The sequence below is a fragment of the Neophocaena asiaeorientalis genome, unplaced genomic scaffold (assembly GCF_003031525.2).
Source record: "Neophocaena asiaeorientalis asiaeorientalis breed wild unplaced genomic scaffold, Neophocaena_asiaeorientalis_V1.1 scaffold30, whole genome shotgun sequence".
Classification (NCBI taxonomy): domain Eukaryota; kingdom Metazoa; phylum Chordata; class Mammalia; order Artiodactyla; family Phocoenidae; genus Neophocaena; species Neophocaena asiaeorientalis.
The window spans coordinates 11,468,574-11,481,917 of NW_020174923.1; the positions used below are offsets into that span (position 1 = coordinate 11,468,574).

At 60.2% G+C, this 13,344-nt stretch overlaps 2 protein-coding genes across 2 annotated transcripts in view; one reads left to right on the forward strand and one right to left on the reverse strand.

Annotated features, from left to right (window-relative positions):
- Positions 1–1,908: 1,908 nt before the first annotated feature.
- TEPSIN (TEPSIN adaptor related protein complex 4 accessory protein) lies at positions 1,909–12,821 on the reverse strand. Its single transcript, XM_024761032.1, has 12 exons — positions 12,736–12,821; positions 10,825–10,897; positions 10,428–10,519; positions 10,167–10,260; positions 7,951–8,018; positions 7,689–7,767; positions 7,492–7,563; positions 6,486–6,689; positions 5,325–5,502; positions 5,071–5,184; positions 4,753–4,957; positions 1,909–3,774 (listed from the first exon to the last, which is right to left on the reverse strand). The coding sequence occupies exons 1-12, from the start codon at positions 12,781–12,783 to the stop codon at positions 3,214–3,216; spliced, it is 1,788 nt and encodes a 595-aa protein (XP_024616800.1). The 5' UTR covers positions 12,784–12,821; the 3' UTR covers positions 1,909–3,213.
- Positions 12,822–13,151: 330 nt separating this feature from the next.
- Positions 13,152–13,344, forward strand: part of NDUFAF8 (NADH:ubiquinone oxidoreductase complex assembly factor 8) — a 2,861-nt gene continuing 2,668 nt past the window's right edge. The window contains exon 1 of the mRNA XM_024760533.1: positions 13,152–13,252. Coding sequence (XP_024616301.1) covers positions 13,152–13,252 — 101 coding nt within the window. The remainder of the gene's footprint in view (positions 13,253–13,344) is intronic.

Sequence of the window (13,344 nt, forward strand, 5' to 3'; positions counted from 1 at the left end):
ATATTGATGGATTTGTTTCGCTAATTTTTAAAAATTAATTAATTTATTTTTATTTTTTGGCTGCGCTGGGTCTTTGTTGCTGCGTGCGGGCTTTCTCTAGTTGCAGAAAGCAGGGGTTACTCTTCGTTGCGGTGCGTGGGCTTCTCATTGCCGTGGCTTCTCTTGTTGCGGAGCACAGGCTCTAGGTGCACAGGCTTCGGTAGTTGTGGCTTGCGGGCTCTAGAGCGTAGGCTCAGTAGCTGTGGCACACGGGCTTCACTGCTCCGCGGCATGTGGGAGCCTGCTCTGCGGACCAGGGCTCGAACCCATGTCCCCTGCATTGGCAGGCGGATCCTTAACCACTGCACTACCAGGGAAGCCCTGTTTTGCTAATATTTTGTTGAGAATTTTTTCTTTTAATCTATGTTGATGAAGGAGATTGGTCTGTAGTTCTCTAGACCAAGCGTACATGGAACATTCACCAAGATAGACTATATTCTGGGCCACTAAACAAACTTTAACAAAAGTTTGAAATCTTTAACAATATAATGGAAGTCTCACAAAATATGTTCTCTTACATCAGAGTTAAAGTAGTAATAACAAAAAAAACACATTTTAAAATAATCCATCAGACAAAAAGAAAGTCTTATGGAAAATTAGAAAATATTTTGAACTGAATAAAAATAAAATGTTTCAAAATTCATGGGATGCAGCTAAAGCAGTGTCTAGACGAAAACGTGCGGGATTCCATGCTCCCAATGCAGGGGGCCCAAGTTTGATCCCTGGTCAGGGAACTAGATCCTGCCTGCCGCAACTAAAAGAGCCCACATGCCTCAACCAAAGATTCTGCATGCCACAACTAAATATCCCACATGCCTCAACTAAAGATCCTGCATGCCACAACTAAAAAAAAAAAAAAAAAATGATCCCACATGCCACAACTAAGACCTGGTGCAGCCAAATAAATAAATATTTTTAAAACGTTTGTATTAGAAAAGAATAAAGTTCTCAAATCAATAATCTAAGCTTTAAAAAACTAGAGAAAGAAAAACAACCAGAATGAATCAAATAATAAAGAGCAAAAATCAATGAAATAGAAAACATAAAACTAGTAGATAGAATTAAACCAAGTTAGTTCTTCGAAAAGGTCAGTAATATTAATAAACCTCTAATCAGACTAACCAAGAAAGGCGAAAAATTATCAGTAACAGAAATGACAGGTGGGACTCTATAGAAATTGAAAGAATAATGAAAAGTAGGCTAGAAAAACTCTATAGCTGGGGCTCCCCTGGTGGTGGTTAAGAATCCGCCTGCCAACGCAGGGGACACAGGTTTGAGCCCTGGTCCGGGAGGATCCCATATGCCACGGAGCAGCTAAACCCGTGCGCCACAACTACCGAGCCTGCGCTCTAGAGCCCACGAGCCACAACTACTGAGCTCACGTGCCACAACTACTGAAGCCTGCACGCCTACAGCCGGTGCTCCACGAGAGGCCACTGCAGTGACAGGCCCGCGCACCGCAACAAGGAGCGGCCCCTGCCCACTGCAACTGGGGAAAGCCCGCATTCAGCAACGAAGACCAACACAGCCAAAAATAAATTAAAAAAAAAATTACTTAAGCTCGCCTATGAAGAAATAGATAACCCAAATCATCCTAAATCTGCTTAAGAAATTGAACTTCATAGTTAAAAACGTTGCAATTCAGAAAATTACAGGACAAGATAGTTCCACTAGGGAGTCTTACCAAACATTTAAGGAGGAAATACCTGTCCCTGCTTTTAGAAGTCTCTCTGTGTGCCCCTTAGGGCCATTTTCACACACACACACACACACACACACACACACACACACACACACACACACACACTCACACACACACACACACACACGGAAAAATTAAAAAAAAGCAAACAGTGCAGCTTTGTGTGAACAGCAGTGTTTATGTAGGAGGTGTGACCCCAGGTCAACCCCAGTTCTTCCAAGAGGGACCACAGCCATTGCTCTGAGGTGGCCGTACAGTCTGCTGGCAGTGGTCACGGCGAGGGGGAGCTGACACAGGTCACACAGGGACCCAGTGCTGGAAAGGACCCCATCCTGCTGGACGAGAAGGTGTGACACTGCTTAGGACACCCCCCCTACCCCCGCTGAGAGAGGGATCTGAGCTCAAAGACCCAAGCAGTGATTCCAAATCCACCCAAAAATCCTTGTTTCTGAGGGCCAGGCAGGCAGGGGTTTCCCCAGGGGACCCCGAGGTCAGCATTTGTGAGGCCCTGTGCCTGCCTGCTGCTATAGGAATTCAAGTCCAAATGGCCAGTCTCTGGCCAAGGAGACAGTGGGGGCAGGGGGGAATGACTGAGGTGGCCCTGCGGTCCTCCTCTCAGGCCTGTCGTCTGGAAACAGCAGAAGCTTGGCTGGGGGCCGGGCCTGGGCTCAGCCTGCAGACAGGGCCTGTCTGTCTCCCCCTGGTGCCCCTCTCTGTGTGCCCGTGAGGACCCTGGGGACTGAGGACAGTTCCGAGCAGTGTCTGGTCTCTGAGCTCGGTCAGCAGGCCTTCCCGCCCACACCCTCCAGGCAGGCTACGCCATCCCACCCACCCCACTGTCCTCCCTTAGGATCCCTTTGGCAACTGGGAAAAGCGGGTGGTGTGCTCATCCGGCCAGACCAGATGGCTGTGAGGTGGGGGACCCAGCAGCCCAGGGCCCGCCGGCTGCCAGTCTCAGCAAGTACTCGGCTCCTCATTCTGTGCCCGTCCCGCCCTCCCTGTGTGTCCTGCGGGCTGCTCGGGGGGCTGCTCCTCGGCCATCACACCCACGGGGTGGGCTGTGGGGGGGGGGGGTCCTGCCCCCCAGCAGAAAAAATGGGGAACCCACCTCAGGGACAAGGTTGGGGAGTAGCCCCCACGGGCAAGGATGACCCTTCCAGCAGTGCCGGCCTGGCTCTGGCTGGTTCGTGGACTCCTGAAATATTATCTGTGTTTTACTGGTGGCTGTTCTCGTCACTGGGTGGGCTGTCCACTCTGAGCTTACTTGGCTGGGTGGCTGCCCGCACCAAGGCCTCAGTGGGTGAGGGGAGGAGGCCAGAGGAGGGCGAGGCCGACTGCAGACACCTGAGGGGAGCCACTCTTTGGTGGGACACAGAGGCTCTGGGCACATGGGGACAGCACAAAGTCACAGAGTCCTAGGAGTGAGGGGCTGGGGGACACAGAGACTCTGCAAGTGGCCCAGGCTGACAAGATCATGAGTTTAAGAATGCGAAAGCTGATGGCTCAGAGCCAGAAGGCTCTTTTGATGCCACCCTCTGTGAGGACGTCCAGGGAGCCTGGCAGGCTGGGAGGGGCTCTTCTGCAGCAGTCCCGGCCCCCACCAGGCGGGGACAGGCCACCAGTTCCATGCCAGCAAACAAGGAGCCACAGCTATCCCCGGGGCCCGGGTCAAGCTCTGGCCCTCTCTTTGCAGTGTCTGTGCCGAACGGGCCCCGCTCGGATCCAGCCCCCTGCTCTCTGGAACCTGCCAGTCTGGTCTTGGCCTCCCTGGCATCCGCACGGGCTGGAAGGGGGCAGCCGTCCAGGGAAGTCGGGGGCACAGGGCCGGGCTGCAGTCCCGATGGGGGAGCGGTGCTCTTGGGCGAAAACAGAGCTGAACTCAGAGGCTGCAGGGAAGCCTGGCCCCCGGTGAAAGGCAGGGTGTCGGTCAGCAGGTCTGATGGGCCCACACGGGCGACTGTGGGGCCAGGCTCGGCTGGGGGCCTCCAGGCAGGGGGCCACTGTCGGCAGGAGGCTTCAAAGTGTCTCAGGATCTGAACGAGGGAAGAAGAGGGGAATCAGTGAGGGCTCCTGTGCTCCTCCAGGAATCTCAGAGGACATGGCCCTCCCGGTTCCCTCCTCAATGCCGCTGCCCAGAGCAGGGGGCAGGACCGCTAGCCGCTCACAACTGTTCTCGTGTTATTCCCCCAACTGCAGCGCTGCTGCTCCCCACCCGCTGTCACACAAATGGACACTTTCCTGGCGTCAAGCTGCCGTGTGACCTGCCAGAGCGGGAAAAGCCCCCCTGGTCAGGTGCCACACGAGCACCTGACACACACGCGGAGAGAACAGACATGTCTAAACCCCCGATCGTTCCCACCTGCCAGACTCCTGGGTCCTTCCCAGGTTTTAGAAACACCACCGTGACATGCCCACAACGTGTTTCGTGTGTGGCAGGTTCACTAGTGCTTTGAAGAAGGGCAGTTTAGGGACAGGTGACCAAGGATCGGAATCTTCAGCCACCACAGAGGAAACCAGATGCCGAGGGAGGCCAACAGCGGGCGGAGGGGCCGGGGCCTGGCTGCTGCCGAGGGGCCCTCAGCGAAGATTCCGGGTGGCCTCCCCACATTCATCAGTGGAAAGAGGACTCAGACGAACGGAACCATTTCTGTCCTCCTGGAGCTGGGGATCTGGGAGCAGAGCTCAGACCCACGAGCTGTGACCCAGAGTGCAGAACAGAGGGATAGATGCATCCAAGCATTCGAGGAGAGCTTCCCACAGGAGACGAGCCATGAGGGAGAGCGAGTTGCCTGAAGGGCAGAGCTGCTGGGCAGAAGGGCGGGGGAGCATGGGGCTCCCAGGAACGGGGAGAGGCCAGGCCCCCGACCGCTGTCCTAAGGGCATGACCTGTCCCTCCTGTCCAGCAAGGGCAGGAGGGGCGGGTCTAGGGAAGGCAGTGGAGGGTGGGGAAGACGGTGTGGGGCTGCCGAGGCGTCCTGTGCCCGCTTCTCTGGGTCCCAGAGGCTGCCCACCTTGGTGGCCTTGTTGGTCACGGGTCCAGGGCTGCCCACACTGAGCTCCTGCAGCCGAGGCTGGGCAAGGAGCAGGACTCGCTCCTGGGAGAGCAGGTCGGTGCACCCGAGGGAGGCGATGGCACCCAGGGCTCTCTGCGGGGCGGGCTTGATGTCAGCAGGGTCCACCCCCAGGGAGGGCTGTCTGACCAGCTCCCTCCCTCCTCTCGGCCCTCAGCTGAGCTGGGCGGTCCACCAGAATCCCGGGCTCACTCCCCCCCACCCACCGCCACCCCCGCTCCACAGGGGCGGGGGGCCTGCAGTGGGTCAGGGGCTCACTCTTTGACGAAGTGCTGCATCTCCTCTCGGCTCAGGAAGCAATGTGGCCCCCGTGTCACGGCCCGGACCAGGCTCAGCTCCTGCTGGCAGTCACTCAGGGTCACGGCCTCGACCCTGTCGGGGGCACGCAGGTCAGGAAAGAGAGTGGACTCCACCCATGCCAGGAGGGGTGAAGCCTTTCCGGGTCAAGTCTCCCCCATCGGGGTAGGACCCTGGAGCAGGGCAGGGAGGGGTGCCCTGGGGTGCTGGTTCACCTTTCTGCCAGGTCGCTGGGTGCCCGGCTGGCCCCTGAGGGGCTGTCACTGCCCGACGGACTACCTGAGTCCGAGGCCTTGCCCAGGTCGTCATTTTCCTGGGAAGAATCCTGAGAGTTTGGGCTGCTGTCCAGCTCATCCCAGCCGCCTCCGGCCTGCCCAGGCTGGTGTCTCATGGCTGGAAGAAACAGTGACCAAGGGTAAGACCCTTGTGGGCCTCAGACTGGCCCCATGTCCATCTTCCAGGAGCCCTGGATGGGGAGACCCAGGGAAGGGCCTGGGGGCTGGGTCCCGAGATGTGGACAGGGCGGCCGCCTGGGCTCCAGCTCCAGGAAACACCAGGCGAGAGGAGACGGGGCAGAATGGGGCACATTCTGACTCAGGGCCAGGGTGGGGGGTCCTGCACGGGACACGCCCGGCCTGGAAGATGCAGGAAGCAGTGCCAGGCACCACAGGCCAGGCGGGAGGCAGGACACGCAGGGCAGCGGGCTGGGGCAGTGGGGCAGCGCCCAGCACAGCAGCTCTCAAATCCCAGTGAGCCCTGACATTCTTCCTTCGAGCCAGACAAACGTGACAGCAGCTTCTGGGAAAGGCGGAGATCACAGACAGATGCCTCTCCTTCCTTTCTTACAGCTCACCACTAGAACGCACGTGCCACGGAGCCTGGCCCCTGTGGGGGGCTTCCCTGTTGTCCCTGGGCCCTGACGGGCTGCACAGCCGCTTGAACGCGCTGGGTGAACGCACAAGAGCTGGGGCTGGGCTCCCGTCCCAGCTCAAGTCCTGCTTCCGTGTCTGAGCAGCTGGGATCCTGGGCGGACCCCATCTTCTCGTGGGGCCTTACCACCCAAGTTCCCACCCAGAGCAGACTGACAGAGACGTCGGACAGTGCGGGGACAAGGCAGCCACCACAGAGGCCCCAGGGAACTCGAGTCGTGTGGGCGGCTGGCTCTGTGGGGGTTCCCACGTGGCCAACGGAGCATGCTGGCTCTGAGAGATGTCGTGGGACCAGCAGGGTGTGGCTCGTACACCCTCCCACCATGGGTGGGCTGCTTTCTTCCTCCTCCCCCATCAGCTCCGGCCTGGCCCGAACAGGTGACAGGAAGCCCAGGGCCCTGGGAGGGGGAAGCCAGACCCCTCCAGGGGAGGAGCCTCGCTGGATACCTCGGGCACCTGGGCCGGCTGTGGGGAGAGGGTTCCTGGGGGTTGGAGGGCCGAGGCCGGCTGAAGGTGTCACAGCCGGCTGGTAGGCGTCGCCTCGCAGAAGGGACCTCTGGGAGCTGGGGCTCTCAGGCCCAGGGCGCATGGCGCTGGCCACCACCTCTGCGGCCTTCTGGATGGTGGACAGGAAGGCTTCGCCCGCAGAGCCTGCATCAGAGACGGAGAGGAGCCCCTCTCAGTCCTGCCCCGTCTTCCCAGGATGAGGTACCTCTGCCTGCTCCCCACCCAGGACCTGGGAGCAGGACACAAGCTGCAGTCACAGAGCAGAGACCGTGTGGAGGCAGAGGGCCCTTCCGGAAGCTTCTGTGGTGAATTCACTTCAGTGCATCCTGGCCCCGTGGAACCTGGACGCTTGGCAGCTTACAGCAAAGCTGTGCCGCTGGGCCCCCTGGGTCCCCGCCTCGGAGCAGGGGGCCACCTAAGGTGCTTGTCCTGAGAAACACAATCTCCGTGGCCGCTTAAGGAGTGCTCACGCCCAGGGCTGGAGGGCCTTCCCACGAGTGCCCCACGGAGGGTGATCCGGCGGCCACCCCCAAATTAGGAACAGGTGGGGCCTCTGAGGCAGACCCACCTTAGGAATTAGAAGTGCCAGGGGACTGGGAGCCGTGCCCACACAGTCAGCACAACAGCTTGACACGGTCCGGAGCCCATGAGAGGCTCATGTGGCCCTGCTGGGGCCTCAGGCTCTCCCAGCAAGCAGGGCCGGCACCGGGCCTGCTCTAAATCACCTCTGTCACAGCCGGGACCACCACCCTCTGCCCCTGGCTCCTTGAAGGAGCCAGCGCTGGGGGCCCGAGTGCAAGGCTGACCCTCAGCCTGGCTTCTCACCTGTCGGTTAAACAGAGCCGGCTGCACCTGCCCTGCCGCCCCAGGGTGGGAGGGAAGTCAGTCGGGGGGCGCACAGGCCCCGCCCACCCCTCGCCCGGCCCCTCATCCCCACAGCACTCACCTGTGTGGCCCCGTTCCTGGCTGTAGCCGAAGCCCTGTAGGGAGCTCTGGGGCCTGGACTGGGAGCCCATGCCTGTGGGGAGGCCCACGTCAGCAGCGGCGGGGACCCCCACCCTCAGTCCCGGACACTCAGGGGAGGAGAGGCCGTGAGCCCCCGCAGAGTGGAACCTGGTGATGGGGCTGGACGTACTTGCATACCTGCTGGAGGCAGGGCCCTGGGTGGCTGGGAAGGAGGCAGAGGTGACAAGGCGTCCGAGAACAAGGCAGCCCCCAAGTCCTAGGCAGAGGCAGAAGACACTCAGCACAGCCACATGCTGCTGTCCTCCCGCCCACCCCTCTGCTCTGCACCCCTGTCCCCTTCTCCTCTGAGGGCCACACACAGGGGCTCCCGTCCCGCAGCAGGAGTGGAACCAGAGTCCCGGGTGGGAAAAGCAGGGAGAGACCCGGGTCCTGGGCTCACCTGGGCGGCTGCCCGCACCTTCTGGTATAAGCTGTTCCCGTGGAGAGGATCCGGGGGTCCCGTGAAAACTGCGGGACGGAGGCAGAGGGGAGCAGAGCTGAGCTGGGCTATGCCAACCACCCCAAGGGGCCCAGCCTCAAAGCCCACCCCCGACACAGGTGGTGAGCCTCGGCCCCGCCCAGCCCCCCATGAAGCCCCTGCTCAGCACCACCCCCCAAGTCCCTGGGGGCCTCCTAAAGCACAGATGCACCACCGTCCCCAGGCCTGAGGTGGCTATGCCCTCACAACCCCTCGGTTCCCCCTGGCCCGCACCCACAGCGGTGAGGCTGCAATCCAACCTCCAGAACATCATGGGCTGCATCACTCCCTGACCCCACTGCCGCCGCCCCCCCCGAGCTCCTGCACCCGTGGCCTAACTGCCTCCCCTCAACCCCTTCTCCACCCAGAGGCAACCAGAGGGGGCTCTTGTCCAATTCAAAACACTTAGAGCTTCCAGGGGCTCAAAGATGATAAAACTCAAGTTCCTTACCACGTCTGAAAAGTCTCCCGCTCATAAAACTTCAGATGTGGTGAATCAAACGAGCTTAAATCTCATTAAACCACTCACGGGCTCTCCCTGCCGCAGGGCCCTTGCACTAGCTGGAGGTCACCCTTATGCCTGGCTCCACCTCATCCTTTCAGAGCTGAGAGAAAGAGCAGGGCCTCTCTGTCTCCTCTGTCCAAACATCTCACTTTTCACCCATCTGGTGCTGTCTCCACCCTGGCAGGCCAGCCCCGGGGTGTGCAGACAACAGCCCTGCAACCAGGTAGGGCGGACACCTCCCTGCTGTCGTGCCACAGCTCCCACCCTCCCTGTGGGGCCCGAGCCTCGAATTGCAGGGGACCCCCGCCTGGCCCCCAAAGTAGGGCCATCCTCTCTGTGTACCTTCCTGCTCCCAGCACCATCTCTTCTCACACCCTATGCAGGCCTATCTGGGCACCCGTCCTCTGGGGGCAGTGCTCAGAGCTCAAGAGATTTTGGTGCCAACAGAAAACCACGGTCTGCTGTCCCTGTTCCGCTTCATCTGCCCTCTTTGGAGACCAGGATAGAAGTGACATCTGGCACCAGCCATGGTCACATGAGCTGCCCAGCGGGACAGGCCCATTCTGACCAGCTGGCTGGTGAGTATGAACCAGCCGTGCTGCTTCAGTGCACAAGCTCTGGGGAGCTAAGCCGTGACAAGTGCACCCCCAGCCCCCTGGATGCCTCTGGGCATCTGCTGAGTCATGGTCTGTGCCCGCTTCAAGGCCATTCCCTGTCTCCAAGGCACTGGCATAGTGGCCCAGGGCCCACGGGCAGCCCAGCCCCACCCTGCCCTCAGTCCTGCCTGCAGTAAAGGGGGGACAGTGGATTTGGGGTGTGGGTGGGATAAGTCCCAGCACCTGGTGGGTGGGACTCACTCGCTAACTGCTGAGGGTCTCCTGCAAGCAACCAGTGGCCAAGGGACTCAGTCCCCTCCATGGCATTGCCCTCTCAGGAACAGCTTGGCAGGGTGGGTTCTTGCCTGAACACCAAGGCCTTCCTGTTCAGTTTGCCCCACCCGAGGAGAAGATCTCAGGCCATGTCCCCACAAGTCCTTGTTAACAAGAGATGAGAGACGCACAGACACCTCCGGTCTGGGGGTGGGTGAGTGATGGGGCTCCACCCCAGACCCACCTGTCGCCTGGACCACGACAGGCCAGAGCCCCACCTCTCCTGACGGCCTCACCAGTCCCGTCCTCCCACAGCCCTTCCAACAGTGGAAGGCTTACTAGGGCCCTGAGGAGCAGCCCTGGGGAGAAGAGAGAGCCCGTGGCAGGGATGGCGGTGCAGACACTTGCCGAGCGCCCACCGTGTGCAGGGCACAAGGACAGGAAAGGTCCAGGCCGCAAGGGCCTGGCAGGGCTCACGGACAAACACCAGTCGTTCTGTACAGTGCGGTGAACACAGGGGAGGAGCAGGGGGCTAAGCACAGGGAGGGCTTGGAGGAGCCCCCAGCTGAGCTGGCCTGGCCCTGTGGGGAGGAGGGAAGGGTCCGGCACAGAGGTGCTGGCAGCAGAGGACAGGGTGGACGGAGCACAGGGTGGTAGCATGAGTAAGGGGTGGGGGAGCGGGGGCCCAGGTTATAGGATTTGGCCAAGACCTGCCCTGGCCACCCTCCTCCCTGCACCTCCATTGGGTTGTGCCGGTGCTGTACCTGCAGCTTCCTGGATGAAGGCGGGGTTGCGCTTAAGGATGAGCAGGAAGGACGAGGAGCCATGACCACACAGGTGCAGCAGGATCTTCAGTACCTGGGGGAGCAGGCACGTGGGGCAGAGCTGGGCCCAAAGAATGGCACCCCTCCTGACACAGCCACCGCGCCCCCGGCTCACCCCTCCCCTCCAGCCTCACCACCGGGGGCAGGACTGGGCCCTAAACTAACCCCCAGGAAAGTCTGTGGAGCCGCTCACGGACTCACCTTGAGCTTCACGCGGCCAGAGCCGCTCTGCAGACGGCTCAGCAGGTACTCCAGGAGGCACCGGCTGCTGCCCAGGGACTCGTGGGAGATCTCTGGGAGGCGCTCGGTTAGGGAAGGGGTGAGCTGACCCTGGGCCGCACGAGGCCGCTGGCCTGGGAGAGAAGCCAGGCCTTCCTGCCACACGCTCCTCAGTGTGTCCCCCCAACAGGCACCCACCCCGGCCCTGGTTTCAGGAGCATCAGGCTTCTAGGGTTTCCTGAGCCTCATATCATCAGTAGTGCGGCTTTCAGAGCCCGCTCACACCTGGCTACCATGGTAAAGGAGCCGTGGCCCGCTCAGGGTAGAAGCCCAGGAACCCTGCTCCAGGGCCCCCACATGTGTCCACAAGGAAGGATACTGGCGATCTCCTCAAACAGGTAGCCTGGACACGGGATGTCATCATCCGACGTTCCCTTCAGGAGAATCGGGAGCTGAAAGGGAGGGAGAGCCCTGCCCACAGTGAGTGGCCATGCACACAGGGGGCCCCCGGCCACCAAAGGGGCCACCCATTCCTCAGATGGGCCACAGGAGCCCTCGTTCTCGGGGCACCAGTCTCCACAGATCTCGTTGTTGGCATGCCACAGGGTAAGGGGACCCAGAGAGGGCAGTTATGGTCCTACTGGCCACAGGAAGCCTGCAGGAGCCTCCCTTGTGGAGGTCAGCATGAACGCCTGGGAAGAGGAAATGGGTGGTGGTCTCCATGGTGACGGGCCCTCTGGGTCAGGATTCGGCATGGCCCCCAGAACCCTATGCTTACAGCCGCACAACTTAAAACCACCTTTAGTTTACCTACTTACTGACTGGCAAAAAAAGAAAAAAGCCCTTGGGGTCAGCCCCCTTCCCACTTCCCACGCAGGGTACTGGGAAGATTACATTTTTCCGGAACACAAATCAGCAAAGTGACATAACCATTCAGCCTGACCGACCCACAGCTCCACTTCTATGAAGGGACTCCACGGAAACAACCCAAAGCAAGAACAACCAACTTCGTTGCGTGTCTCACGTTTACCTGTTAGCAGAAACGACTTTACATTAAGAGCTGACTCAGCACAAAGACGTAGAGCTTATAGGGATAAAACCCAGAAACACCCGTTCCACATCATTGAACATCTGGGGGCCATGAGCCTCAGCGTAGACAGACTTCAGGTGCACTCCGGGAGGTGCTGGCCACAGATACGGTCTGCCTGAATGTCGCACGAGGCTGTGTGTGTACACACTCTTTAGCTATTTGTCCACCAAGACCCAGAGGGGAGCTGGCAAGGTCTGCAGAACCGTAGAATGCTTGGCACATAGCGAAATCTCTGCTCAAAGAGAACTGACTGTGCTTCTGGCAGCACGAGGGTGAACTGGGAATCCCCCCACCCCCATCCCCACCGCCTGCCTGAGGAAGCTCGAGGTGCAAGGAGAATTTACTGGTTCAAGATCATTTCAGAAGCATTTTCTAAGAAGGACCTACAATTGTGAACACGGAACTCCTACAAGTCGGGAGTATCTTTCTCAAGGGCCTGAAGGCCACTCCTCTAAATGTAACCACCAGGAAGGACAGGGGCTGTCTCCCAGTCGCTAATGGACGATGGGATCCTAGCTTCTGTAACCACCAGCTATCAGCACAGCAGCTGGTATCCCGTGGACACTGCCCAGCTGCCTATAATTTTTCACTTGAGCTCCACCCTTCCCTCCTTCTGTCCTGAAAACTCTCAGTCCTCTCTGCACAATTTGGAGTGGAGCTCAGGGCTTCCCCCACTGCCTGAGCCACTGAATAAAAGGTTTTCCCCTGTTTCCCGGACCAGTGTCTGGTTGTGTTTATCTTAGACAGAATTTGGGGTCACTATGTTTCCTTTTCTGTAAGGTTATTGATACTTTAAGTTGGGTAAGAAAACAAAAACTGGTGTCCCACAGCTCTCTTCTCCAACTTGGATTTTGTTCAAGGGGGTCTCACTGTCCCCAGTGGGCCTGACACACGGGTGGCCTCACCTGCCCCCTCGACGTACGTGCTGTGGGGACCCCCAGCTTTGGGAGGGGCCGAAGAGTAGGACGGGAGAGGAGGAGGGGTCTGGGCTGTAGGAGGGGACGGAAGGGGGTGGAAAAGAGTAGAGAGAATAAGTGGGAGGGGCCGGGGGACGACGGAGGGGACGCCGAGCTCAGGAGCAGCTGGAGAGCCCGGCGCGGGGACGCCGCGAGGGTCGAGCGGAGCCAGGGAGGCGGCCGGCTCGGGCCGGGGGCAGACCAGGAGGCGGCGCGCGGCGGGGCCGGGGCACCCCGCACTCACCCGGTGCAGGAAGCTCAGGCGGTCCCGCAGCGGCACCGTGGCCGCCATGGTGCCGGTCAGCTTCCGGCCCCGCCCAGCTCCCGCCAGGCCCGAGCCCCTTCCAATAACTGCGCGGGTCCGACCCCACTGGCCAATCACTCGCGTGAGGCGGGCCCTGCGGCTGACTTCGGGAAACAATTTGCACGTGAACCAATCCAAAGTCCAAGGACAAAGACAGACAAAACCGCGAGCCAATTGCAAGGCTCTGGAACACCAGGAGCGGTTCCGGGGAAGAGGCGGAGGCGAGGGCTGAAGCCTGGCCAATGACAAAGCGCAAGAAAGGTTGTGGGCGGAAGCTCCGACCTATTAAGTTGTTGGGTGCCGGAAGAGGCTGGACCTAAGATGGCGGCGCCCACGGGTGCCAGGAAGAGCTGCTCATGTCGGGGAACGGAGTGGTGTGGGGTCGCGTGCGAAGCCGCCTCCGCGCCTTCCCCGATCGCCTGGCGGCCTGTGGGGCCGAGGTGCGGAGTCGTCAGGCGGGGCAGGAAGGGCCGCGCGGGGCGGGGTGCGGGCTGGCGGGGTGGTGGTGACTGGGGAGTGGCGGCAAGGTCTGCCCGGGGGACCGGCGGG